We start from the raw sequence: 27,009 nt of genomic DNA, 5'->3' as shown, positions 1-27,009 counted from the left end.
TCACATGCAGAGACACACATAGGCTCAAAATAAAGGGATGGAGGAAGATCTACCAAGCAAATAGAAAACAAAACAAAGCAAAAAAGCAGGGGTTGCAATCTTAGTCCCTGATAAAACAGACTTTAGATCAACAAAGATCAAAAGAGACAAAGAAGGCCATTATATAATTGTAAAGGGATCAGTTCCACAAGAAGAGCTAACTATCCTAAATATATACGCACGTAATACAGGAGTACCCAGATTCATAAAGCAAGTCCTTAGAAACTTACAAAGAGACTTAGACTCTCACACAATAATAATGGGAGACTTTAACAACCCAATGTCAACATTAGACAGATCAATGAGACAGAAAGTTAACAAGGATATTCAGGACTTGAACTCAGCTCTGCACCAAGTGGACCTAATAGTCATCTACAGAACTCTCCACCACAAATCAACAGAATATACAAGATTCTTCTCAGCACCACATTGCACTTATTCTAAAATTGACCACATAGTTGGAAGGAAAGCACCTCTCAGAAAATGTAAAAGAACAGAAATCATGACATATCAAAATGATATGTTTATGGAATACAGCATGGTGTTTTAAACTATGTATACATTGTGGAATAGCTAAATTGAGCTAATTAACATATGCATTACCTTATATTCTTACGAATTTCTGTGTGTGTGTTGAGAACACTTAAATTCTACTCTCCTAGAGATTTTCAAGTATAAACTACAAGGTTATTAACTATTGCCACTATGTAGTAGGATATACCTCTTTAACTTACTCCTCCTAACTGAGATTGTGTCTTTTGACCAACATTTCCCCACTCTTCCCCTCCTCTGTGCTTTTAACCACCATTCTACTCTGTGAGTTAAACTGTCAGACTCTTCACTGCCATACTATACTGTATCCTTGTGTCTCAACTTTTGTCCATCCCATGATTTAACCTATCCTGAAGAAATTCCAGGACAGATTTCTAAAATGACAGCAAGACATTATGTCATTTACATTCTCCATACAAGTACAGTTATGTTTTATATCTTTCTTATGCTGTATCAGGCTTAAGCCATAATTAGTGCCCTCTAATAATAGCAAACTTCCCAAATGGTAAAGGAAGCCATTACAGTTAGTTAACACAGCCATTTCCTCTGTTCGAAATAAATGTCCCTTTATCTGACATTAAAAAATCAATATGCTGAATGCCTCTCTCCAAGAATCCTGGTTCAACCAGTAACTCTGAAAATTAAACTCAAATCTTGCCAGACAGCATTTTGTAGCAAAATGGAAATGGGTATAAAGTACTACCAAGTGAACTAAATGCCAGACCTTAGTGATATGATGAACCCCCAAGCAGTGGCACATCTAAGACCTTGGATTCTCCTGGTTTCCATCTTCAGGCAACAGCTCTTTCCACTCGCAGATATCAAACGCACACACACACACACACACACACTCTCACACAAACACACACGCACACACACACAAAGGCTGGCTGGAGGGCATAGTAAGGGAAATCTTGTGAATTTCATTTATGTTTAAAATCTTTTCATTACTTGTTATTCTTTGCCACTAGAGGCCCTGTCTCTAGATACAACATCCTTGAGATTCCCAGAGCCAGGCCCAGAATGGATGCTCTAATGCCTCCCCTGTATAGGTGCAGGCCTAATGCCCCCCCTGCATAGGTGTAGGCCTAATGCCCAGCACCTGCCCAGGGCTGGTCACACAGAACCCTCAGCTTAGGCTTTTTCGACCTCGCCAGAACTGATATTTGAAGGCTGCTAATCTTTTATTGTGGGTGTCTGTCTACTGCATTGCATGATATTTGACCAAGTCCTTGGCTACGACCCACCAGATGTTAGGAGTACCCCCTTCCCCAAGCTGTGACAACTAGAATGCCTTCAAACATTGCCAAATGTCACCTGTGGTCAAAATCACCTCCAATTAAGAACTACTGCCCTGAATCAACAATTGGCAAATCAAAGCAACCAGGGCCCAGAAGGTGTTTTAGCAACAGGCTGCATTGCTGCCTGTTCGTATGTTTCCAAGTCTCAGCAGTTTTTACTGAGAGGGATGTCAGATGTCTCTGAGTGGAGGAAACAAGACATACTTCAGCACAATTAAGATGAAAAAGTGTTAGAACCACAGGTTCATGACTGAACACTTAGTTGGTCAGAATGAACTACTGAAGAATCATGTAATCGTTATATTTCTAGTTAAATGGCAGCTAATTTTCCAGAGGAAGTATGATCTCTGTGGGATGAACAGAGTAGGACAGGTGGTAGAAAACAAATGTATTGGTACATATATAAAATGTTTCCTTTTACTCATATAGGAATCCAGGATGGGGCAAGGCATGGTGGCTCATGCCTGTAATCCCAGTGCTTTCAGAAGCCGAGGTGGGGAGATGACTTGAGGTCACAAGTTTGAGACCAGCCTGGCCAACATGGGTTTAAGAATTGGAAAGAGGAAACTGAAGAGTCTACCTGGTCAGGCCTTGCTAGATATACTAACCATTTTTTAGAAAACAAATATCAAAACTAGTTACTTGGCATGAGAGGAAGAAAGAGAGGAAATAAGATGGATGACTGGGGAGACAGCCATACTATTAGCTTGAGAGTGTTCCAAAAGAGGCCATCTCTGGAATCACAAATGTCTTGTATTGCAAAGCAGTGCCTGATTCACGCATGCAAGTGGTAATAATCCGGCCTTTCAAAGCCCAGGGGAATCCACCAGTCCACAGGGCCAATGTCCAATTTCCCAGAAGCCCAGCTCAGACCTGAAAGCATCCATGCTGAACCTTTTATGGCCCTCATTTCATTAAATGCTGTGCTCTTGGCTCAGCACGAGCAAGCTCTGGATGTCTTTGCCTTGCCTCCCAAATGTGTAATTAGTCTGTGTTGTGAGCAGCTTACTTTATGCAAGAGTTATGTTTCACATGCAATCATTTTGTCAATTATCAAAACTCAAACAAAAGAGGTTTTTTTTTTTTTTTTTTTTTTTTTTAAAGAGTAACTTTTAAAATATATAAAGCAAAAGCCATACCTGGCAATTCTGCCAGGATATTTTATAATAAGCTTATCCATTGTTAATTTTGCCTAAGTAAATTCTAAGAAATTTAAGGTGATGAAACTTTTGTTACAGTTAAATAAATTTTCACAACAATGAAAGGGTAAGACACCCGCAAGACACTTAATTTTGTGAAATTATTTAATCTTCTGAAGAAGCACTGGGTAGCTATTATAAGCATGAAAGGTTTTTGGCCAATTGGATTATATAAAATTCAGAAAGTGGATATTATCCTAGAGTAGGGATCAGAGGCTCATTCCAACAGCAGGGAGGCATTTTATTTTCAATTGTACTTTTCTAAGGGTAAAGAAAAGAAAAAGATGAGAGATGACCAGGCACATGCCAAAGTAAAAGGTGATCTAAGGAGGATCATTCGTATTATACTAAATAGTAAAAGACATTTCCCTTACTACTGCTGATGTAATCTTGGTGATTTACAAGTAGGTAGATGATCTTGTAAAGTATTTCACCCTCTAGACAATACAGGCTATATAGATAGACAATATAGATGATAGACTGTAGATAGACAAAAGACTATATGGATAGATAGACAATATAGACTATATAGTCTAGAGGGCAAAATACATTAGAATACAGACAATATTATATATATTCTATATTGTCTATCTATAGACAATAAAAATAAAAGAATACAGACTATATATGTCTGTATTGTCTGTATAGCCCTATGATCTCTAATATATATTAGAAAACCCACACACATCTGAATTGAACCCTAATTTGTTGAGAGTTAACTCAAAATTCAATATCATGTCACTCATAAAGAAAGGAAAAATGTAAGTTAACGTTGCAATAAGTAAGAGAAGAGTTGCACAGAGCTCAGTGTAACCAGTTCTGGTATTTACTTTCAGTAAAATAAAACTTTTAAGATATAGGTCATAGTTAGTTCAATAATGTCAATATCTGAAATATATGTCCTTATGTGACTTCCCGAAATCTGTATCTATTCATTTGAAATAATTTTCGACGACAGATATGAGTGAGAAAATTCTAGACATTATTTATAATTGAGACATTTTTCATGTTTTCAAAAACCCATCCCCATGAAAGGGGGTAGATGGAGGAAACTACTAAAAGCAAGAGCTGATCTCCGACTCAACTTACCAAAAACCAATTTTCTTTAAGTAAAGGATTAATCTAATATTAGAAAATAAATATCAGAAAATGGCCGTTCCATATTGCCTGTTCAATGTAACATTTAGTCAGTACCTTAATGTAATATTGTACCTTAATATAATATTGAGTCAGAGATTAAAACTAACAAAAGTAAAACAAGTCAGAATTAAGATTCCTGTAGTAACCCTCTCCCCCTAAATATAGTATATAACCTTGAAAGATCAGAAAATTCAATGGTTTAGTGACACAAACAATTTTTTCCTTTCCAGATAAAGATTAAAGAAGTAAATATATTTTATGTCATGAAAAACAACAAATAGAAATTTTATAATTTAGACAATATGAAATTACACAACAAGAACTTGCTTTGTTGATTTGATTGAGGAACAACAGAACTTTTTGTTTTGTTTTTACTTCTTTCTGTTAAAAGTAGATTAGATAAACCTGATTAGATGTGTCTTAAGTATTATATTTTACATGCAATAATTTAGTGATTAAAATACATGCCATGGCCAGGCACGGTGGCTCATGCCTGTAATCCCAGGACTTTCGGAGGCCAAGGCGTGCAGAACACTTGAGGTCAGCAGTTCGAGACCAGCCTAGCCAACATGGCAAAACCCCGTCCCTACTAAAAATACAAAAAATTAGCCGGGTGGTGGCACATGCCTATAATCCCAGCTACTCAGGAAGCTGAGGCAGGAGAATCGCTTGAACTCAGGAGGTGAAGGATACAATGAGCTGAAATCGCTCCAGTGCATTCCAGCCTGGGCAACAGAGTGAGACCACATCTCAAAAACAAAACAAAAGAAAACAAAACAAAAGAAAACAAAACAAAAGAATGTGTCCTTTCATATGAACATAAGATTCAAGAACAAACAATATGATATAACAATTTAATTACCTTAAAAGGGAGCATAAGGGGCCTGATCCTGAGAAGTAGCCCATTTGGGAAGCTGGGCCCTTAGGAAAATACTTCCAATATCTTTGCTATCACAAATTCTTTGATGCCAGGCTACCTGCATTTAACATCTTTAAAAGATAGCACAATATCAAGGACAAGAGTGAAACATAAATGACAGTACAGAGCATCTCACTAAAGTGAGCACATGGGCTACGGTGCCTGCTCTACCCACAGACCAGACTTTCACCCAGGAAGCAAGGGTGGCACCAACTGACGTGCAGGTGCTCTCTGCTGTGGACAGTCAATCCACAGGCTGCTGGTGCTTCCCAAGAATGTCTGGCCCAAGGCTGTGCCCATTTAGGGCTGGCTTCAGAAACCAACTATGTCAACCAAACTGGCTCCCTCTAAGACTTGGATCAATCCAATGTCTAATACACAGGCTCTCAGCCATCGCATATGGGGAGAGAATGCGGGTGTCTATGATGAAAAAATCTGGGGAAAAGGTTTTTTTTTTTTTTAAGACTTCTTGGAGGCTATTTTTAAAGTTAAAACATATTCAGAGTCTCTGAGAGGGAGACAGAGTATGCAGGGCTTCCTAAATTCCCTGGCCATGAAAACAGTTTTACACGGAGCATGCCATAGAAATTTTCCCTACCACACACTTAAAGGAATGGTGCCTTAGAAAACATGGGGGAGAATCGGCTAGAGGGAAAGGAGAAGAGGACAGAGATACCTTGTAGGTCACCAACAAGGTCTGAGAGATGCCACAGAGCTGCATGATTAAACCTTCCAGTTTCATTAGTTCTACATCACCCTTTTGTGTAAATGACATATTTCACAATTAGTATTAAAAACAGAGTATCACAGAAGTGGAGTACGGTCTCATGCTGCTTTTAAAAGATGCAGAGCAGCAGGTACATTCTGAAATTTGTAGAATTGAGTCTTTATTCCATAAATGGATAAATGATGTTTTATTTCCATATGAGAAATTTCTTTCTCTTTCTTTTGCGGGGGCGGTGGGGGGTTGGATCGGGAAGTGTCTGTACAGAAAGATAATGAGTTACTGGTTATTTTCGTTGAGATTTTAGGAAGTGCAATAGTTATAAAATAAAATCTTAAACCAGTAGAGTAGAAATTTAAGAGTGTTCTACACAGCCACCTCCAGTTTAGGTACAAGTGCCATTATTTAGGGTACAATAACTCTCTTAATAAAGATAATATAGCTTTCTTCCCAACTCAAGGATTTTAAAGGCAGGGATTACATCTCAATCATCTTCATTTTCCTTAGAGGACTCAGTAAATGTATTTCACTTTAAGGCTCAGGGAGTAACATTTATTAAATTATGCTTTAATGTATTAACAGTACTACCACAGCCTCAAAAAGAGGCAGTATTTTTGTAGGGGCATGAGGGGGGAGTCTCTGTTCGTTGGTTAAAGCTTCTAAGACAATCAAATGATAAAAGCATAGCCATTTTTACCACATCCTTTTCTCTGATGTTTGAATTGCATCTAATGTGATTCCTGCTGGATACCAATCCCCTTTAGTATGCTGTTAATGATAAATAATTCTAAATTCCAAATAGAGATTGAGAAATCTCAGTGGGTAACAAACACTTAAAATTCACAGTACATGTTCCCTCTTTTAATGAAAAGGTTCTTACCACATATACAACATGTCATTTGTAGATAAAAACATATAATTTGAGTTTTATCTTAATAATTAAATCAATTACTCTGTTAAAATTGTCAGATACAACTGACTATAAATAAGTCATTTAGGTCGTATAGAGGATGAAAAATCCATTAAAATTAAAATGTGAATATATCTTCCTATCATCATACTACAAACAAATTGAAGGGAGAGGGCAAATCTACTCAGAATTAATTCATAGGGAAAAGTGAAGGAATGTATCAGTCAGCTATTGTCACAAAAATGCTGCATAACAAATCATCCCCAAATTATGATATGCACAATAAAGCATTTATACTTGGCTCGCATATCTACAGGTTGGCTGAGGTTTGGGTGATCTATACTAGGCTCATGCAGGCTTGCCTCCAAGCTGTGAATTAGGTATGTGTCTGCTCCACATATCTCCCATCTTCCTTGGACCACCAGATGCCTGAAGTATATTTATCACATGATAAAAGGAAGCAAAAACAAAATAACCTTTCAAGCATTTGCTCACATGATATCTGCTAACATCTTATTAGCCAAATGAATTCACATGGCTAAGTCCACAGCCTATGGTTAGAAAGTACTCTCCAAGTATCATGGGGCTATGCCAAAAGTATCACTATATAATGCTGCAATTTGAAAGTAAAGAATAAAAACTAATAATCCCATCCACCAACTGGATGTCATTTTTAGGGGGAGGAGGGTAGAACACATGGGACCTATCAAGGGTTAATGATATAATATAGAATTTATATTTTTCTGAATCACATCTTTCCTTTCTCTTAGGTATCACATTTTCTATTTGACACATATTGCTTCTATGCTCTGAACCTTAGAGTAGCTTCTTGGTTTGTGAGATTTTCCCAAAGTAGGGAAATACATAGCCTAGATTCAGGAAAATTCTTCCTGCATGTCCCTGCACTGTTCATGCCAGGTTCTTGAAGGGGATTGTTCAGGTGGCTCCAGAGCCCTAAAATACTGGCTCAAGCTACTGAATATTGTCTTTTATTTCATATTATTCTTCCTCAGTATTCATCTTCCAAGTGTTCCTCTCCCATGCTGTTACATGTATAGAAAAGCAGGACAGGGGTAAGGGAGCAATTTCTATGGCCTTAATTCCTGTAAAATCAGTGTGTAATTACAAGAAGTTTAAAAGTTCAGCACACTTCCAATCAATATTTTGCTGGATGTAGGTTGAGCAGGACTTCTTTCTTCCCTGAACTAATGGATCTTAATTTTCCAACAAAGTTAAGTATGCTTCAAAGACTAAAGAAGGACTATCTCAGTTCAGTTCATGCCTGAGGAATTAATTTTTTCAAACTAATCCATCACAGCCCTGTTTTTACTTGGTGATACATGAAAAAGAAAGACTCATCTAAGCACCACAAGTGGATGAATCTTTTTAGTCAATCATTTCCCTGATGGTGCAAACCCACAATTTTTATGATACTTAATGAAATCATATATAAGGAAAAAAACACATTTCATGTGTGTATATATCAAGTGCTGACATTATTTTCAACTCAAAAGAAATTTCACAATGAAGGGGTAATGGAATTAAGAACTCTTTGCACAATATTTCAAAATATGCTTTGTGTCTCAGCATATAAGCTGCCTCTTCTTTTAACTATTCCCTGACCTTATCAGCACAGAAACAATCTGTCCTTCTCGGAGCTCCTATTTCACCTGTGTTTTCCCATTCTGATGATTCTCATCACTGTCTTACAATTATTTGCCAGCTGTCTATCTTATTTATTTATTTATTTATTTATTTATTTATTTATTTTGAGACCAAGTCTCACCCTGTTATCCAGGCCGGAGTGCAATGGTGCGATCTCGGCTCACCGCAACCCCTGCAGGTTCAAACGATTCTCCTGCCTCAGCTTCCCGAGTAGGTGGGATGACAGGCATGCACCACCACGCCTGGCTAATTTTTGTATTTTTAGTAGAGAAACATGATTTCACCATCTTGACCAGGCTGGTCTGGAACTCCTGAACTCTCGATCCACCCGCCTCGGCCTCCCAAAGTTGGGATTACAGATGTCAGCCACTGTGCCTGGCAGCCTGTCTATCTTAACTCTGCTATACAACTGTGATCTCATCAAGGGCAGAAATTAAGTTTAATCCAACTTTGAATCCTGTTTAGCATCCAGCAGAACGTATCATCTAATAAGTATTTGTTATGCGATGACTTCATACATTTTTCGTTGACACTACTCTGCCACAATACCTCTTTGAAATAATGGCATTTAAATTCCCTCCCAAAAGTGACTACTATGTCTTGCATCTTATCTACCAAAATCATAGTTTACAACACCTCTCACCTAAACTTTTTATCATGTTTATTAAAGGAAACTGGAATTAATCAAATGTTACATATACCTTCTTTAACTATTTAAATGGGTTTCTCTCCACCTAAAACTCATGTTCTCCCTTTTCCTTGCTTTGCCACCCACCAGCAGACTCTTACTTATCAAATTCCATCTTAATTGTCACCTGCTGTTTGTGGCTCTCATCTAGGTCTTCAAAACACTATACATAATAAAAGTATAGCACTTATCACATTGTATCATGGTTATTTATTATTATATACATCTTTAAGGACTTTAATTAAGGGCAATAGAGACCACTCCATTTTTATGTTTATGCCACTATCCCTTATCCCAATGCCATGCCTAAGAATAAGTGTATGGTATATATTTTTTAAAGAACATTGTCAACAAGTGCTCCTGCAGTTATTTCTTCCATTGTAGCTCAGTATGCACCATGTTTTCATTAAAATTAGAAAACAGTTCAGAAACTAATTAAGCTTCTAATTTCAATACTTTATAATACCATTTTACAGATTGGTAGTGTCTTTGGTGAAAACAAGATTCACTATAACCACCATCACCATCATAAAATGGTATTTTTGGAATACGAGATAATATATTTGGCATATCTACAGCAACAAAGTGATTCCTCTTTTTCCATTGCCATAATAGTGCTGAGCATAATCATAACTTGTTTGCACTTTGATGCCCATGAAGGGCTGAGCTATGCAAGAAAATAGCTTGCAAATGTTTCTAAGATCTTACATTTACTTTGGCTCATTTGATCACCATATCCGCTTCTGAGTTTTGATATGGGGTGGAGTAAATCTGTCATTCACTTCTACTTTATTATGACAGCTGGTGCTATTTGGCAACTACCCTGTTCAAATTAACCCAAAAAAAGCAATTTTTCACATTTAAAACTAAGACTATGTCTACATCAACACCTAAACAATTGATTGAAAAGTTTAAATTTACTCAGTGAGCAAATTCATTTGTTCTAAATAAAACTGAAAAGCCAACTAAAAGTTGCTTTGACAGTTGGTGGTGCTTTTTTTTTTTTTTCCTTAAATAATGGAGTTGGGAAGCAGTTTGTAAGCAAGCACAAACTAACGTACTCTTAATATATTCAGTATCTCCCAGTTTTTGTCCTTTCAAAACCGTTGTACATTAGGTACAGATAATTCAAAATACTTTTATACTCTATTTCACCCGAAAGAAGAACCAAACTCATAATTCAAATATGCTAATGACTGTTAAAAGAAACACCTGACCAATTACTTTCTTGTTAAGGTGGTTCTTGATGCCATCCTTTATCCTGGTGGATGTAGAGTTCTTCCCATAATTTTAGCCACATCAAAAGTCGGGCACTAGCTAAACAAATATGTATGATTTATAATGGGAGCCATATTTTAGCAACACAAAACTAGTGGCCTAATATTTAATGAAGACTGTATGTTCAGATGCCTTTTCAATTTAATTGTTTTTTGCTAAATTGTAGAAGAAAATCTCAACCTACCAAAAAAATACTGAGAGATATAACCAAAGAATGAAAAATTATAGATTTATGAAAATCATTTACTAATGTGTTATAATTCGATATGCATATCTTTTAAAACCATTATTCAGCATAACAGTACACAATGTACTTTGTCTAGATCTCTAACTTCAAACAAAAATATCTGCTAGAAAAAACTGCAACTTCTTAAGAAACATTAATAGTATTCTAAGAATACTGTGTATAAGCAAGACTCATTTTTTTCCTTAATATCCTATTAAGATGATCTCCCATATTCTCTTAAAGAGAAACAGATTTGGAAACTTAAAAAAAAAAAAAAAAAAAAAAAAGAAACGGTCTTCCTTTTATTTTTTTTTTTCACTCTCTGGACTATGGTAATTAATGTCTACTCAATACCACGCTCAATCATCTGCCTCCCCTGGGACCAAACTTTCAATTAAACCTTTTATTTCATCCAAGAATGCCTGTTCTCATTGACCACTGTGCTTTTTATCTGTGGATTTATGATAATCTAATGCACATCTCCTCACAGGCAGAATGGCCTTATACATCCTTATTGTTCTTATACCAGAAGAGAAGTGAAAAACAAAATTAGCTCCTGCGGAAGCCAGGAAGGAAACTGCATTTGTTTAACACAGCGAGAGGCCTTTCACTACCTGCCCAGTGGCCTTGGCCATTACTCTGCCCTGGCCTCTCAATGTGCTGGCTGCCCCTGGCCTGGCTGTGTGCTTCTGATAAGAGATGCCAACTCCCTTGAGAGCTATTGAGCTGAGAGCAGAGGCAACGCAATCTTTGGGAAATATTTTCAAAGGTTTGTGAAGGAAGTAAGACATTCACATGCGATCAGTATTCTTTTCTGCAAGAAACCCTACAGGTTAAAGAGGAACCTCTGAACTGCTATCTGACAGCAAAAGCTTGGCTTCTTAATAAGTAAGCCACCAGCTTGTTTGCAGCTTTTTGCCTTTACTTTCTTTCCAGCTAGGACATACATGATATGGTTTCTCTTTTAGAAGGGCACAAATAATACTGACATGTTATTAACTTAACCACCATGAAAAAAATTACATTTTTTTACAATCATACTCAGTTATACAGCTGAAGACAAAGCTCTATCTAGTACACTTCTATGTCTTTATGATAGAGAGTAAGTCTCTGTTATGCATATCCCAAACATGAACAAATGCAGCAGCCTTCATCTTTAGTTTCCTTGCATGCCTACATAGTACATAAAATAATCAAGTTAATTTTTATATTAATATTAATATTTATTTATATAATTTATTTACAACCTAATACCAAAGAGGAATTGAGGTGATTGCATCAATAATTACATTGAAATACATGCCCAGTTTTCAACAAGTTGCTAGTGTTGACATAGTCATATTTTTCTAATAGAAGAATCCAGAACCCAGAGTTTTTTTTTTTTTTATTAAAGGTGGTCAAAACCTTAATGAATAATGTTTGTAATTCATTCATTTTAATGAGTAATGGAAACAAGCTTTAAATAGACAATGACTGTGGCTGTGGGTACAGAAACGGCAATTTCTAGTTAGAAAACAGGCTGATGCCATAGGTTTTCTGTAAACTTGGTGCCTGCAGGTTGAACCTTTGTTTTTCTTAAAAATATACTAATAAATTTTGGCTACATTTCTCTCTTAGCCAAGAGTGCTTGTTTACTCCATGGTATCTCCAAAACATACCAGTAAGTAATAGTTTGCATTCTATTGGATGGTTCATATTTAACCACGTTCTATGGGAGAATACACTGAAACCTCCAATTCAGCAATGAAGGATCACACTTCCCTCTGAGCTGGCTATGGCAGTGAAGTCCCTTATGCTACCCACAGCAGTGGTGGCGTCAGTAGAGGATTGGAGGAAGGGCTCCATCTGTGCCTACTACTATGGCAACAAGCGTTGCCATGGCAGGGGTCGAAGAGGTAGCCATGAGAAAGATATCTGTTGGCAATCTGTTAGCTCTACATTTACTTAAGATAAGGCACTCTCTAGGTCAAATGTTCCCCAGGCATTCTGAACTATGGAACAAATAAACACTCAGAAAAGAATTCATGCAGCCCATTCCCATTCATATATACAGATCTTTCATAATTTGGGCACTGTCTGTATTGAGTGTCATGCCAAGATTTGATGCACAGAAACTTAGAGGGTATTTTGGAATAGGAAAGAATCTTAAAAGACAATTCAGTTCAATTTCCTCCTTTTACAGATAAGAAAATCTTCTCCCTCTTTATCGTCAAATTATCTTTTTTGATAATCTTAGTATTTAAATACTAAAATCTAGTTTATCAATCTATACAACCGAACTTCTATTCTTCAACCCCAATTCAGATTGTAGGTGTCTAAGAGAGTAATTCTCTATGTGAGGTGGGAGAAGAGAGGGAGGGGAAAGCACATTCTTCATCTAGGGAGACAGGCGTCCGGCATAAGAGAGAAATGCATGTATATGTCAAGAGCCACAACGTTTTAGGTAAAAATGCTGCTAAACAGCAATGTAGTGGAAAGGAGCATGCCTCTCTCACTCTGTATCTCCAACATTGTATTTGCACAAAAAATAAGAATTTATGGGAAGATAAGAATAAGAATTATTGGGAAAAGAATTTCCCAATAAGAAATTCATGAATGGAATTAAGACTCAGGAAATTAAATGACCATTTGAAACTCAACCATCTACTAACAGTCCTGGGCCAACAACTTGAATCTTCCATCCCTGACCAATGCTTATTCGCTAAGAACAGTGCACACTCCTACTTCCCTAATCTAATGTGGGAGACTGTAACAATATCGGACTCCATGAATTATATCTCCTTGAAATGTGATTTGGTGCTCTTTCCATCCAGACAGGGAATCTATTCCTCCATCTCTGGGATCTTGCCTGGCCTATGACTTGACCTTGTTTTGACCAAAAGGATGAAGCAGAAGTGACAATGCAACTTCCAAAGTTAAGACTTATGAGCCCGACATCTTCTGCTTTTGTTGTCTTGGAGAATGCCATGTAAGGACACTGAACTAGCCTTTTGGAGGGTGGGAGGGCACATGAGGGAGGACCATGGTGTCCCACCCAACAGCTATTAGAGTACGAACTGACAGACATGTGTAAGGAAGGCCATTCTGGACCTTCCCGCCCAGCAGACTCTCTGGTTCCATGCAGCTCCATGCATAAGTCTAAATGAAACTGGCAGGGGAAGAAGTCACACAACCCACAGAACTGTGAGAAATAATAAAACATAATTTTAACCCTTAAAGTGGTGGGTAGTTGGTTAAACCGCAAGAGATAACTAAAACATAGAACTTATAAAGGAGGGCATTAATTTGATTTTAAATTCACATTTGATGGGTTTTTAAAAAATAAATGGTCTTGTTACCGACTTTAAAAGATAGCATAAGTGGCCAACAATATTGTCACTCTAACAAAAATGTTCCTTTCTGTTCCTTTCCTTCTTTTTCCTCAGTTTTCTTTCCTGCCTTCGGAAAGATGTTTGTTACTCATTCTTTGTCCACATTTCTGGAAGTTTTTTCTCTTGCTTCTTTGAATCTATCTAGGGGCTGACCAGAGTCCCACCTCATAAATGAAATCCTTCATGATTTTAAAGTCCTTTGACTTTTAAAGCCTTTTGACTTTAAAGAACTTTAATTTCTTCCTCTTTATTACTTTTATGTCCTTATTAGCCCCTGAACCTCTTCCTTAAACTCGTGTAACTATTTTTCTTTCATTAGCTTTCCCTACTGACAGGTACCATGCTATATTCTTATATTGTTTCTCTAATACCACTTAGCATGATCTATGCACTCCTGGAGTTAAAGAATCATGTTTTAGTACATTTTAGAATACCCACTGCATGGAACAGCATCTAGCAAAAATAAACATTCAATAAATATTTGATCAGCTAAACTGGGAACAGTAGGTGTTCAGTAAATATTTGTTGAACAATTGATTCCTGTCCTCTCCAATGTGGACCCAGAAAAAAGGGAAATAGAGGTGGAAGATGGCAATTCTTCTGAACATCAACCTTTCTTTGATTATCATAGAAGAGAAACATTTGATTTTGGAGAGATAGAGTGAAACTAAATCAAGGTTAAGATGTTTTGGCTCGCTGTTTTTCTGTTGTGCTGTTTTTGTTTGCTTTTTTGTTCATTTGTTTCTGTTTGTTTTTCTCCTCCAGTGGGAGTCAAGGGTCTAAAGATGAAATATATAGCTGCTGGGAAGGAGAGAAGGGAGAAAGCCAGCTCTTTCAAGTCACGTGGAAAGTCTGTAACTTACCTGTAGGGCACTAAGGCCGGCATTTCCATAAGTCAGGAACCATAGGCTCCAATATTTATGGGATGAATGTATAGCATAGGCAGCTTTGCTGTTCTCAAAGCTGATACCTTTCTCCATTCTACTGCCATCACCACCATCTATGTAACTTAATGTAATATACTATTATGTCCACCACCACCTGGCATAGTAAATACGCTCTGTATAGTTGAGAAATACATGGAGGGTTATTTATTTCTAGAAAGGTATGATGGGAGGTCAGAAGCAAGAATGGAAAGAAAAGGAGGAAGGTAAAGGGGAGAAAGAGGAAATATAAGAAAATTGAAACATTTCAAGCTGTTAAACAATCTTTTTTTTTTTGGTGTGGGGGGGGTGGTGCTAAACCTCTAAGAAATGCAAAGAATTAATTACAGAAAGACTAGGTGATAAAAGTCCTTCATATAACTCAATAAGTGGCCAGGAAACATAATTGAACTCGTTTGTAATTGAATATCCTGCCATCCGGGGCAGATTTTAAGAAGGGTAAACTTAAAGAGACATAACAATATTAAATGTTCTTTTGTCTTTTTAACATATGGGATAAAACATTCTTTTTAAAGAGTGAGCTGGGACTGTGGTGGGGCTTCATTTACGCAGCAGCAAGAATTGACTCCTATGTGATGTGTACTTGAACATCTTAATTTAAATAATTATAATATCTTAAAGAAAAATGCATCTTAACCCCTGCGATGTTTGATTGTATCTGACAGGTTCAGTAAAAGGGCACCTATCTACTGCTGCATTATGCGTCATATGTTCTGCACACTCATTAAAAATAATGAGAACATATTTAAAAGTCATTGCCCAGAGAATCTTTGGGGACGGGGCAGGAGAAGGAGTAAGTGGCAACAGATTGTTATTTAAGTGTGTATCTCTGTTTTATCAGCCCTTAGGAAAAAGAAGAAAAAAAAAAAAAGGTGATCTTAAGCTGATATTCTTTAATGATAAAGATCACACATTTTCCTGGAAAAACAGGCAGATGAAACATGTTCAGACTTCTGACTATACTCTCAAAATGAGATGAACTGTAGTGGCAATTTCACATGTGTGGTATTTACTTTGATAACAGCTAGAAAAGTCAACCACCATCAATTAAGGCAGTATTTTTTTCCCTAATCTTTAAGTATCCTTTACAAAATGAACACATTTCCTTATCTTACACCAAATGTACCTTAACAAATGTACTGATCACAGGCATCAAGGCAATTAAGCAAATCGAGGTTGTACCCTAAGTTTTGTAACAAACTGCTTATCCAGCTTGCTCCAAATCAATAGCTGGCCTAAATTACTGGTAACATTTGGCTAACTGGGTGATAAGAAGGATATAGTAGGTAGTTGGTCACAATATGACTTTTTCTGAGCTGTTTAAATATATATATTCAGAAAGTTCTTTTTCTCCAGCCTCCAGAAGCCTAATCATAGCCACAGTGGCCACTAATAACACATATGTCATGCACCATGAAAATGAGGCCAAATCTCATAGCTCTTCACTGCTAACCTTGCAAGACAATGTATTTAGGCCCCAGTTTTCTGAAATATCATGAGAGCTTTACAGCATAGAACACTCCTTCTTCCACTACCTTCCAATCTCCAACAAAACCCGTCTTGTGATAAAAGCCATTAAGTATGTACTTTCTGACACCTGGAAGCCATATGACCTGGCCAAATCACCCTGCACTTCCTCCATCTGTTTTAATAATGCTGAACCGCAGCATTTATCATCATCTATTTTATCAAGACTAGATTTTGCTGACAATAGTTCAGTAGAATTCTTCCAGATATAAGTACTTCCTAGGGAGTAGCAAATGACCATTAATCCCTTGGCCTTGTGGGCTATTGAGTACATTCAAAAAGCTGGCCACGAATAAGGACCCAGTCTCTGAGCACATTGCACAAGTGAGAGAAGGTACAGTGTTTACCTCAGTGAGGTGGAAGTCTTACTTAAAAGCTATTTCTGACTTTGTTTTTGAGACAGGGTCTCACTCTGTTGCCCAGGCTAGAGTGCAGTGATCTTGGCTCACTACAGCCTCTACCTCTCTGGGCTCAGATGATCCTCTTGCCTCAGCCTCTCAAATAACTGGGACTACAGGTGTGTGCCACCATGCCTGGTTAATTTTTGGGTTTTTTTTTTTTTTTTTTTTTTTGGAGAGATGGGGTTTCGCCATGTTGTCCGGCCTGGTCTCAAACTCCTGGGTTCAAGCAATCCACTAACCTCAGCCTCCCGAAGTGCTGGGATTACAGGCAGGAGCCACCACAGCCAGCCGTATTTCTGATTTTGACAATGTAAATGCTGATAAGGGGCAATGTTTCCATGTCTCACTTTCATCTTTAAAATGAGATAAATGGAAACTAAGCATAGTTGCTTTGTGATAGTTTAAGCATCACTTTCCTAGAAGCTGTGAAATCTCTAACTTGAGTCCAACCATAGTAGAAGGGTAGACACTGGAATATTGTCCATGTAAGGGGTCAATGGAACATACCTTACCCTATAGCCTCCAATAGAGGTGATAAGAGGAAAGGAAGAAGGGAAATGGGTATAACTGCAAACAAATACCAACAACCCAATATTCCAAGCCTCTGCAAAGTACCTCCTGTGATATGTGTCTGAATCTACAAGTTACAAGGTGGCACGTAAAAAATTTTGAGCACAATCAAATTGAGTGTGGAAATTTTAAAGCACAATCGAGTTGGACCTGAGAAAGTCAAGTACAATTGAGTTTGCCTAAATGAATCAGGGGTAATTGAGTTGGGTAACTGCATTGTACTCAGCACTGGCCCTTTGCCAAAATGAGGGGCACATGGCCAAAAAGGCACAACTCAAATGGGCTTAAAAATTTTCACACAATATTTTTCCCAGAATGAAAAATTTTTCACAGAATAAGAGACATAAAGTTGAAAATTTGATCACTGAAGCTAGTCAATTATAGCCACTAAGTTATCCTACAGGCTTCATGTTCTTTATAATGAAAACTTGAGTGAGCATCAGAATTATCTGGAAGGCTTGTTGCAACACAGATTTTCTAAGCCCATCTCCAGAGTTTCTGGTTCAGTAGGTGTGGAGGGAGCCTGGGAATCTGCATGCTTACCAAATCCCCAAGTGATGCCAAGACTGCAAGCCTGAGACCACACTCTGAGAACCATTGTTCTAATTATTGCAGCCCAAATTGAAGCATTTAAAATACTTTAACACGATACTGTAAAAATACTTCTAACATTTCAAATTATAACATGATACTTATGGCTTTCATATGTCTTTACAAGTAAACTGTACAACTAGATTGTGCAAATGTCATCATGGTAACTTAAACCACTGAAGCTGTCATTTATGTGAAAAACTATCCTAACCCTCACTGTTGTATGTAGCTGTAATCAGAAATTGCGATTGCTCAGAAATCTGAGAAAATCCCTGCATATATATTTTAAATTTGGTTTAAGAGAATTGTACAGGATAATAATATACTGAATGCAGACTAGATACAGATTAGCAGTAACGGCTCATTTAGCAATACCTTTCCCAGCCTTCCATATCACCAGCTTTAGTAATGCACAGCTTTCATTCATTCAGTCAACAAATATCCACTGAGCATACACTGTGCTCTAGGCACAGGAAATAACAAGGATTAATATGATTCGGCACTCACTGTGTGTCAGCAGCTGCACACAGTTAATTCTCACACAACCCTACAAGGTAGGTGTTGCTTTTATCCTCATTTTGAACAAATGAGGAAATTGAGGCACTGAAAGGCTGAATGAAATTGCAAAGCAGGGATTCACATCCAGGCCATGAGATTCCCGAATGTAGCGTCTTAAGGACTATTTCTTTATAGTTCTTAAGGTCTACTGGAGAAACTGTAATATTGTGTGATTCAGGGGCATGCTAAGGTGTACCCTTAATATGGATGGAAAACTAAGTAAGGTTCCATAAACTAGACCTGGGGGCTCAAGGAAGCTTTGCCCAAGCAAATGACCTATAGGTAGATATCTTAAGGACTTTTGAGGTACAAAAGAGGAGAGGAGTGTCCTCCCTTTCAAAGATGAAGAGTTTGGAATGAGAGTAGAGAGTATTGGAAGAAAAATGCCAAGGCTCACTGGCCCATAAAACAGCTTGGGATTCATGAAAGTCATACAACTCTAGGATAATAATAGTTGTTTTCTCCTGCCAACCAGTAATGATATCACAACACATCCAAACTCAAAACTTTGGAATTATTGATATTTCTCACTCCTTCACTCCCACATCTACCAGTTGCCAAAACCAAAATTTTCTACCTCAATTTTCTTCTCTCCATTCTTAACAGGTGGGAAAACCTAATCTGTGCATTTAATATCTCTCATTCAAATAAGCAATGGTTATAATAACAAAGAACATTTGTTAAATCCCATTCTCTGTGCCCCATTGTAAGCATTTTACATGCATCTCATTTAATTCTAACAACTAGTCTCTTGGGTAGACACTAGTCTAGTCCCCATGTTATGGATGAGGAATGGAGGCTCAGGGAGATAACTTCATCAAGGCCATTTAATCAATAAGTGATAGAAACAAGGCTCAACCCAGGTGTGACTGATTCCAGGTCCCAAGCTCCTTACCGGTACCCTCTAGTGAATTACAATAAGCTCTTAGTAGATATCCTAACATCTCTTTGTCCCTCCAAATGTATTCAAAATAGCACTACTTCTTATGTTAGTCTCCTGCTCAGTAATCTGTCAAACTGGGCTGCTTACTGTCTTCTTGTACTTTTGTACTTTCTAATCTCTGAGTAACTGAAGAGAGTATTTCTTTAGCCCATGTGGCTCTGTATCTTGAAATTCTATTCAATTCTCAAGTCTCTTTTTCAAATGCTGTCATGTTCTTGAAGGTTTTCTTGGTTCCTGACATCCTTTGAATCCCCATAACAATTTATTTGCTCATTTGATCCACTTAGCACTCTTCTTTTCTTTATGGTCTAGAAGCTCCTTGAGGACAAGACACATCTTCAGATAAAGCTTCTAGCTTCATCTCTGGAAGTTCACGTTGCAGAGCCTTGACTAAGATTCAGTACATACTGGTTGAAAGAAAATGCCGTAAGAAAATGGAAATTATTGTAGGGAAAAGCTGAAATAGAAACTCTATCTTAACAAGGACTTCATCATAAGACATGAACTGTGTTACTTGGAGAATACATAAAATATAGCAAGGCACTTTGGATTTTGCATAATTATTTAAATTCCAAAACATATCTCATGCACATTATTTTAGGTAGAAAAGTCATTTTGAAATTATCTTTCAATTTCTGCTACTTATCCACAAATAACTGCTATAATATTCATTCTTCCTTAAGTATCTCAGTTAATTAAGCATGGAATCATTTGAATCAAATAGCCAAAGGGAATGAAATAATATATCAGTTAAATGAGGTTCATCTAAGATTTCAAACCAAAATTCTATAATTTATGATGCTAAATAATTTGACATTTCAAACCATGAAGAAGTTGGACTACATCTCGCATGCTAAGGTAGTCGCAGGGACAGGTAGCTACAACAGTGTTGGACTACACTAAGCTCAGCAACTGTTAAGGAGGGCTCCACATGCGTGTGCATCATTTTTTCTCAGCAAAAGCAATATTCCTAAGTGAAGGTCAAAGCAGCATGACAAACATGGCTAACTTTTGGTTTTCAATCATACCAGGCAGGAGAAACTTGCTTGCTTGAAGTGTAGTTAATCTCACTTGCAGAGGCCAGCATCAAATATCAAATAGCAGGCAAATTTGGCAGGCAGAAATTATAAATACATTTGAAATTTTTTTAGCACATTTTACCCACCACGGGTTGCTGTGATTTTCCGGATGATTTAGAAATAAGGCAGCAGGTCAGAAAATGAAATGTTAAAGAAGTTAACAAAGAAAGGACAGAATCTTCCTTTCTGCCCAATAAAAAAAGAAGGCATGCACATACATGCACATGTATACACACATACATAGAGAATAACTTTCTCCTTCTCTCTCTAGCTCTTAAAGAAATGAAGCCATGAAATTAACAGAAAAACTTCAGTTTTTCAGGAGCTTTCTTAAGTGGAAATATGGTTTTATCTGACATTTAGCATAAGAAAGAACTTCAGGTATCAGAGATAGAAAAGAACTTGTAGATTACATCTCTTACAGAACTGACCAAACCACCAACTGATTAACTAGCACAGTTTTCATTTCAAGTGTAGACACAGACAGAGCAGTTTAGCCTTCAGATTCTAAATCTATTACCAAAACTAATCTCAAAGCACCTTCTGCAAAAATGTTCCTTATGTGAACACCTCCTCAGTAAACTCTCACCCAGTCAGCGGGTGAGGACACCAAAGGATCTTTCAGAATGGGATTCTGGAAAGATAACCTTTGAAACACCATTCTTTTGGTAAAGATACTAGAAACAGCTAAATAGTTGTAACGTTATTATATAAATTCTTCTCACTTGATTTTCAACCCGGTCTGCCCCAGATGGAAAGAAGGTTGGCTGAATGTGTTGTTAAACTTGTGATGTTAATCAATTGCTCAGGAAGAACGACACAAACTAGAATGTAGGAGTTCAGCACAGTTCTTTTAGGTGGCAGGTCAGGCGAAATGACCAGGAAATGGATACCATGGTCTTTGGAATGACAGAGTCACATCCAAGAGATGATTCTATATTGGGACTTCCTGATTAACTGCTGACCACACGCTCCCTTAGCTTAAGTTTTAAGACTTTACAAGAAGCTAACGAGAACAAGGAAGTAAGGAAGACTGAAGTGTCAGAAACTAGGCAGCGCAGTGCTGTTAAGAAGGTACAGAGCTCGCAGAACAGCAACGCTTAACAAAAGAGGACAGTTTCTTAGAACAGGAAAACAATAAACACAGTTTGTTTTCCTCAAAGGAGACAGAACAAGACAAAAGTAGGAAGTGCTGTCCTTCCTTCATCCTGCCAGATTTTCAATGGAAAGTCAAGTGTGTACATCAATCATGATAAGGAAGAAGAGACCAAAGTGATATCACCTTCAAGTTTTTGAAAGGAAAACACAAAGATGTATCACATAACACACTTCTTTATTTTGCCCTTTCAAACAGGCCAGTGCATGCCACACTATGAAGTAATTCCCACTGAAATAGCCCAGCACGTGCCAAACATCACATCTCTTTAAACTTCCTGCAAGGTTCTTGCCTCTTGGCATTCGAGGCAGGGATTTGGGCTGGAAAAAGAGTGCCTTTCCTTATTTCTTCAATACGAAGACTGTGGGTCCACACGACTTGGGTGCTTATAAACCTCAAAGGCCCTTGCTTTGCTATCGTGATAAAGAAAATTCCACATTATTTGGATGGTTGACTGTCAACTATATTTGAGAGTCTAGATATTTGCTAGAAAGTTCTAAAGGAATGAATACTAAGCATATACCCTCTAAATTTAGTATAGAACTAGAAACAATGAGAAGAAATAATTTGCTTGCCCTCATAATCTCACAGTTGCACAGTTAACTTAATACGCTCCCTGGTGGACTTGGCCTATGTCATTCTGGGATAGAAATCAAATTTCACTAAATTCCATTAAATGAGAGTAAAATAATACATACAGCTGCCTCCCTTATCAATTTGATTGGTTATAAAAATGCTTGTAATTCAGTATTTTGGATCCCAGAATACATTATGAAATAACAAAAAATAAAACAATCATTGTTCAAAAATAGTGGTTAATTCCAGGCAAGCCTGCACAAATCTATCTACCCTGTAATATATCTAGAGTATAGAATTGTATTTACACTACTACAGAAGTGGTCTTTTATTAGAAAAAAAATTATAGCTAGCATATTTTCAGAACTTATGATTAGTCAGAAACTATGCTACGAGCTTTGTCTGTATTATCTCATTTAATCTTCACAACAATTCTCGCAATACAGATGAGGAAACAGCCTCTGAGTCATTTTCCAAACTGATCTACATCACACAGCTAGTAAGTGGTAGATACAGAAGTTGAATTCTGGGATTTGAACTCCAGAGACCATGTTAAATGTTATTCCAGTTGCTAACGTAAGATGTAATTGTCTTTGATGGGGAATGAATTCAGAGTTTTAAACTGGGATAAATCAGCATCCCTTACCTGGGGGAGGGGCAAAGCTTCTAGGAAGAAGGTATTAACTGTGGGGTTAAAAATTCTAGAGGTCATATGGGATAAGGGTATAAGGAACTACTAGACAGAAACTGCAGGCTCAAGGGTTTAAGTTCCCAGTTGGAGTTCTGTTGTTGGGTTCTTCTGCATGCTAAGGGGCTGGCTGAAATATTTCTGTTTTTATGAAGGGTTTTATTTCTTCCAGGACTACAGTTCAATGGAATACACAGTCAAAACTTCTTTCTTTGCTCTCCTATCTCAGAAACAAGCACATAGTTCCACTGAGAATTTTGGAGAGTTTTTATTTCTAGCAACCTAAATATCAGACAAGAAATGAAAGGGCTTCTTGCTGTGCATACACACACTGCCCCCTCTTTTATTGTTTCTTTTCACTTTGACCCTTGTAGAGAAAGACCGAGGTCTTTGGATAAATAACAGATTGAAAGAAAAATCCATCTGTATTTTAGAAAAAAAAAAAAATCCAGACTCCAAGTTTCTGCATCATTTCTCTAGTAAGTATGAGGAGATGAGACAGACATTCAGGATTCTACCTTTCAAACCGTTGGGTATGGCGGAGTCAAGTAGAGGAATGGAATTGGGGACTGTATCTGCATTACTCTGATGACTTTCTTTTTCTTATTTTCCCTATTTTATTACAGATCTCCCCAGAGTATACAATAAGGAAAGGGAAAAAATGGGTAAGATGATGGGAAAGAGAAGGAAAGGGAGAAAGAAAATTCCATGCCAAGGAAACTTGGAGGTAAGTGATCCTTTTGGCAGGTATTAAGGAGCATTAATATATAAGACAGGTGATTTGACAAGGTTGTAGACTCAAACATAAATATAAATATATGTAACAGAACGGTAGGATCAGAGAGACAACTTAGAGCTTGTGTAGTCTTATTTAACCTCAATCAGGAAACTTTTTCTAGAGCATCTTAGACAGTTGGCGAGGCAAGCTCTGTTTAAATATTCTATCTAACCCATTTCCTTCTTGGACAGGTCCATTAAAGTTCTCATAACATTATCCTCTTCCAACCATTTGTTTTGGAACAAGCTCAATGAGGGCAGGGAGTGAGTCTTAACTATTTTTGTATCCGCAGAACCTCCAACTTTGTACACAGCCGATGCTTAGTAAGTGGTTGAGTTAATGCATACGTTGATTAATGGGTACAGACTGTCTGAAGAAACAGATTAGGTCTACCTTCCAATCCATACAATAACTCTTTACATATCTGATAATAATTGTCCTGTCTCCTAATATTTTTCTTCTTCGAGTGAAATATCATCAGTTCTGTCAACTAATCCTTACTGTTCTGATAACCTAACTCTGGGAACCTACATGTGCCTTTGTCAATTCTTACACAGATTCAAAGGAAATAACAAGGAATAAATACGAGCCCTTTTATCACATTTGTTTCTATTTGTTATTAGCTATAAAATCCCTTTTGAATTTTCTTTTCTTTTTTTTTTTTTTTTTGAGACAGAGTCTTGTTCTGTTGCCCAGGCTAGAGTGCACTGGTGCAATCTTGGCTCACTGCAACCTCTGCTTCCCAGGTTCAAGTGATTCTCCTGTCTCAGTCTCCTAAGTAGCTGGTACTACAGGCACATGCCACCGTGCCCGGCTACTTTTTGTATTTTTTAGTAGAGATGGGGTTTCACCATATTGGTCAGGTTTCGAACTCCTGACCTCAGGTGATCCACCTGTCTCGGCCTCCCAAAGTGCTGGGATTACAGGTGTGAGCCACTGCACCTGGCCCCCTTTTGAATTTTCTATAGCCTTCTTAAAAGCACAATTTCAATAAAATAAATAATATGTATTTATTGTAAAAAAAGAAAATGAAAACCTCTCATAACTGATATCCCAGATGTATCTTCTTCTAGTTGTTAACAAGTTTTAAAATGTAATTTGATGATACTGCACACATAATTTTATATCCTACTTTTAAATAAAGTATTCGATTATGAACATTTCTCATGCTATCATCAATTTTTTACAGAAACCATTTTAAGTACTTCTATATTTCACTGGCAAGCTATCTAGTTATTTATCTAACCAATGCCTTATGGTTATACAGGACCCAATATATCACTACAATAGATAGGACTTTAGGGGAAAAAATCAATGTACATGAATTTTTTCCACATCTTTGATCATCAGTTTAGGACAGATTACTTGAAGTCTAGTTACTAGGTCTAAGGGTATACATTTTTAATAAGGCTTTTGAACTCATTTTTCTCAAGATGTCAATCCCAGCCCTCAAGAATAGGTTAAATACCCTTGTTTTATGTTATCATGGCACTCTGCATCTTCCCTTCATAATCTTCATCGCCATTTTGAACACCTGGCTATCTTTTTATTTACTGTTAGACTGTAAACTTCATTAAAGTAGGTCCACAAATTATTTTGCTGACTGTGTTTTGCCTAGGGCTTAGCACACATCACATATTCAATATATATTTTATTGAATTAGTGGCATACTGTTGAATCATTGCTTATTGCTGAAGGTGTTTGAATCTGTGCCCTGGAAGCACTGCTTACATATACCCACTGGCTGTGTCAATGTCCTAAAAGTGTGATACCCCAAATGGGGTAAAATACCCTGAGTGTGATTCAACTTTGGTTATGAATGAAGTCTGTGACTTAGAACTCGTTTCTTAGCTATAATGAGTTCATTGAGTGTATTAAGCTTGGCATTAAAAATTCAGTGAGACTGAGATCTGAACATTACCAACTCTCGGGGCAGAAAATGTCCTTCTTGGCGGGCAATGACCAGCGATGCTGTCTCCCCCTGCTTGGTGCTCCTGAGCATGGCCACAAGCTCTTCCTGGGTTCTTCCAGTGACATCTCTCCCATTTACCTAATGAATAAAATCATATAAGCAGCCACAATCACAGTACTTGTTATCTCCTTCTACACTACATAGTTTTGAAAACAAGAAGCAAATGGGCTCCCATACTTGAGGAAGCTCTGAAAAGATAAAAACTAAATACGTGGGCAAAAACCAACAATGTTTCCCATAATGCATCATCGTTATGATGCTGGATGAACTCAGAATCAGTAATTAATATCAGCAGTTTTTCCTAAGACATTAGATTTTTATGTGGGGAAACTGGACTAATAGATACCAGAAAATGATTCTGCTTAAGGTAGAAGGCAGATTTCAAAGGCTTACTTAGTGCCATTTTCTGCCTAATTCAACAAGCAGAGCGAACCATGATCACAAGGCAAATTTCTCTGCAAATACGAATCTAGTGATAGAATCCTGCAGTTTTTAAATGTATTTAGAAAATTATAGTCACCAGATTATCATAGATTACTGGAAATTCTTATTTGGAGCTACATTAGTCATTTGGTGCATCTTCTTTCATGATCTAGAACAACATGAAAAGTAAAAGTGTTGCTTCTAATGAAGATGATTGCTTCAAAGGTAAATGGACAATATATAATTATCAAGACAATAATGTCCTCAGACAAAAATAAATGAAAACAAACAGCCACCCTCTTGCTTTTGGTATCCCAAACATATCTCTCTGCAAAATCCCTTACAGCTGTTTTCATTGCTATCCTAGCACAGATGATAGAGATACGGACAAAGCACAGAATGACCTGAGATACTCTGGCTTGTCCTGGCCAAGTTTGAAAAGACTATTATAAAGACTTTTTAACTTTTCAGCCCTAAATGAATACATGTTGAATTCTTAGATTCAATCCAAATTTCACAGGGACCTAAGAGGCAGAAGTAAGAGAGGTAAGATCAGAAATGGTTTTCATTATCATTTGGCCCCATATCACTGACCTTACTAGGGATTTACAAAGTTAGACTCCTCATTAACCAGTTCTATACTTAAAGTTCTTATCTTGTCTATAAGTAATAATTTTTAATATATATTAGGCTCAAAATAAAAATATTAATATATTTACATATATTTCAATGCAATTAAATGGCATTATTTAAATGCCGAGAAATATTTTCATACAACTATTAATTCCAAT

The 27,009-nt window shown here is 37.2% G+C and overlaps 1 protein-coding gene across 5 annotated transcripts in view; it reads right to left on the bottom strand.

Annotated features, from left to right (window-relative positions):
- PARD3B (par-3 family cell polarity regulator beta) overlaps positions 1–27,009 on the bottom strand; it is a 1,090,519-nt gene that overhangs the window by 478,893 nt on the left and 584,617 nt on the right. For all 5 annotated transcript variants that reach the window (XR_013402125.1, XM_015110772.3, XM_015110773.3 and 2 more), the window contains exon 10: positions 25,745–25,873. Coding sequence is in view for 4 of the 5 variants with exons in the window: in XM_015110772.3 (XP_014966258.3) it covers positions 25,745–25,873 (129 nt within the window). In the remaining variant the exon portion in view is untranslated. The remainder of the gene's footprint in view (positions 1–25,744; positions 25,874–27,009) is intronic.

This window comes from Macaca mulatta, chromosome 12 (genome assembly GCF_049350105.2).
Source record: "Macaca mulatta isolate MMU2019108-1 chromosome 12, T2T-MMU8v2.0, whole genome shotgun sequence".
NCBI lineage: Eukaryota > Metazoa > Chordata > Mammalia > Primates > Cercopithecidae > Macaca > Macaca mulatta.
Note: the sequence above shows the minus strand (reverse complement) of the source record. Positions and strands in the feature narration are given on the sequence as shown.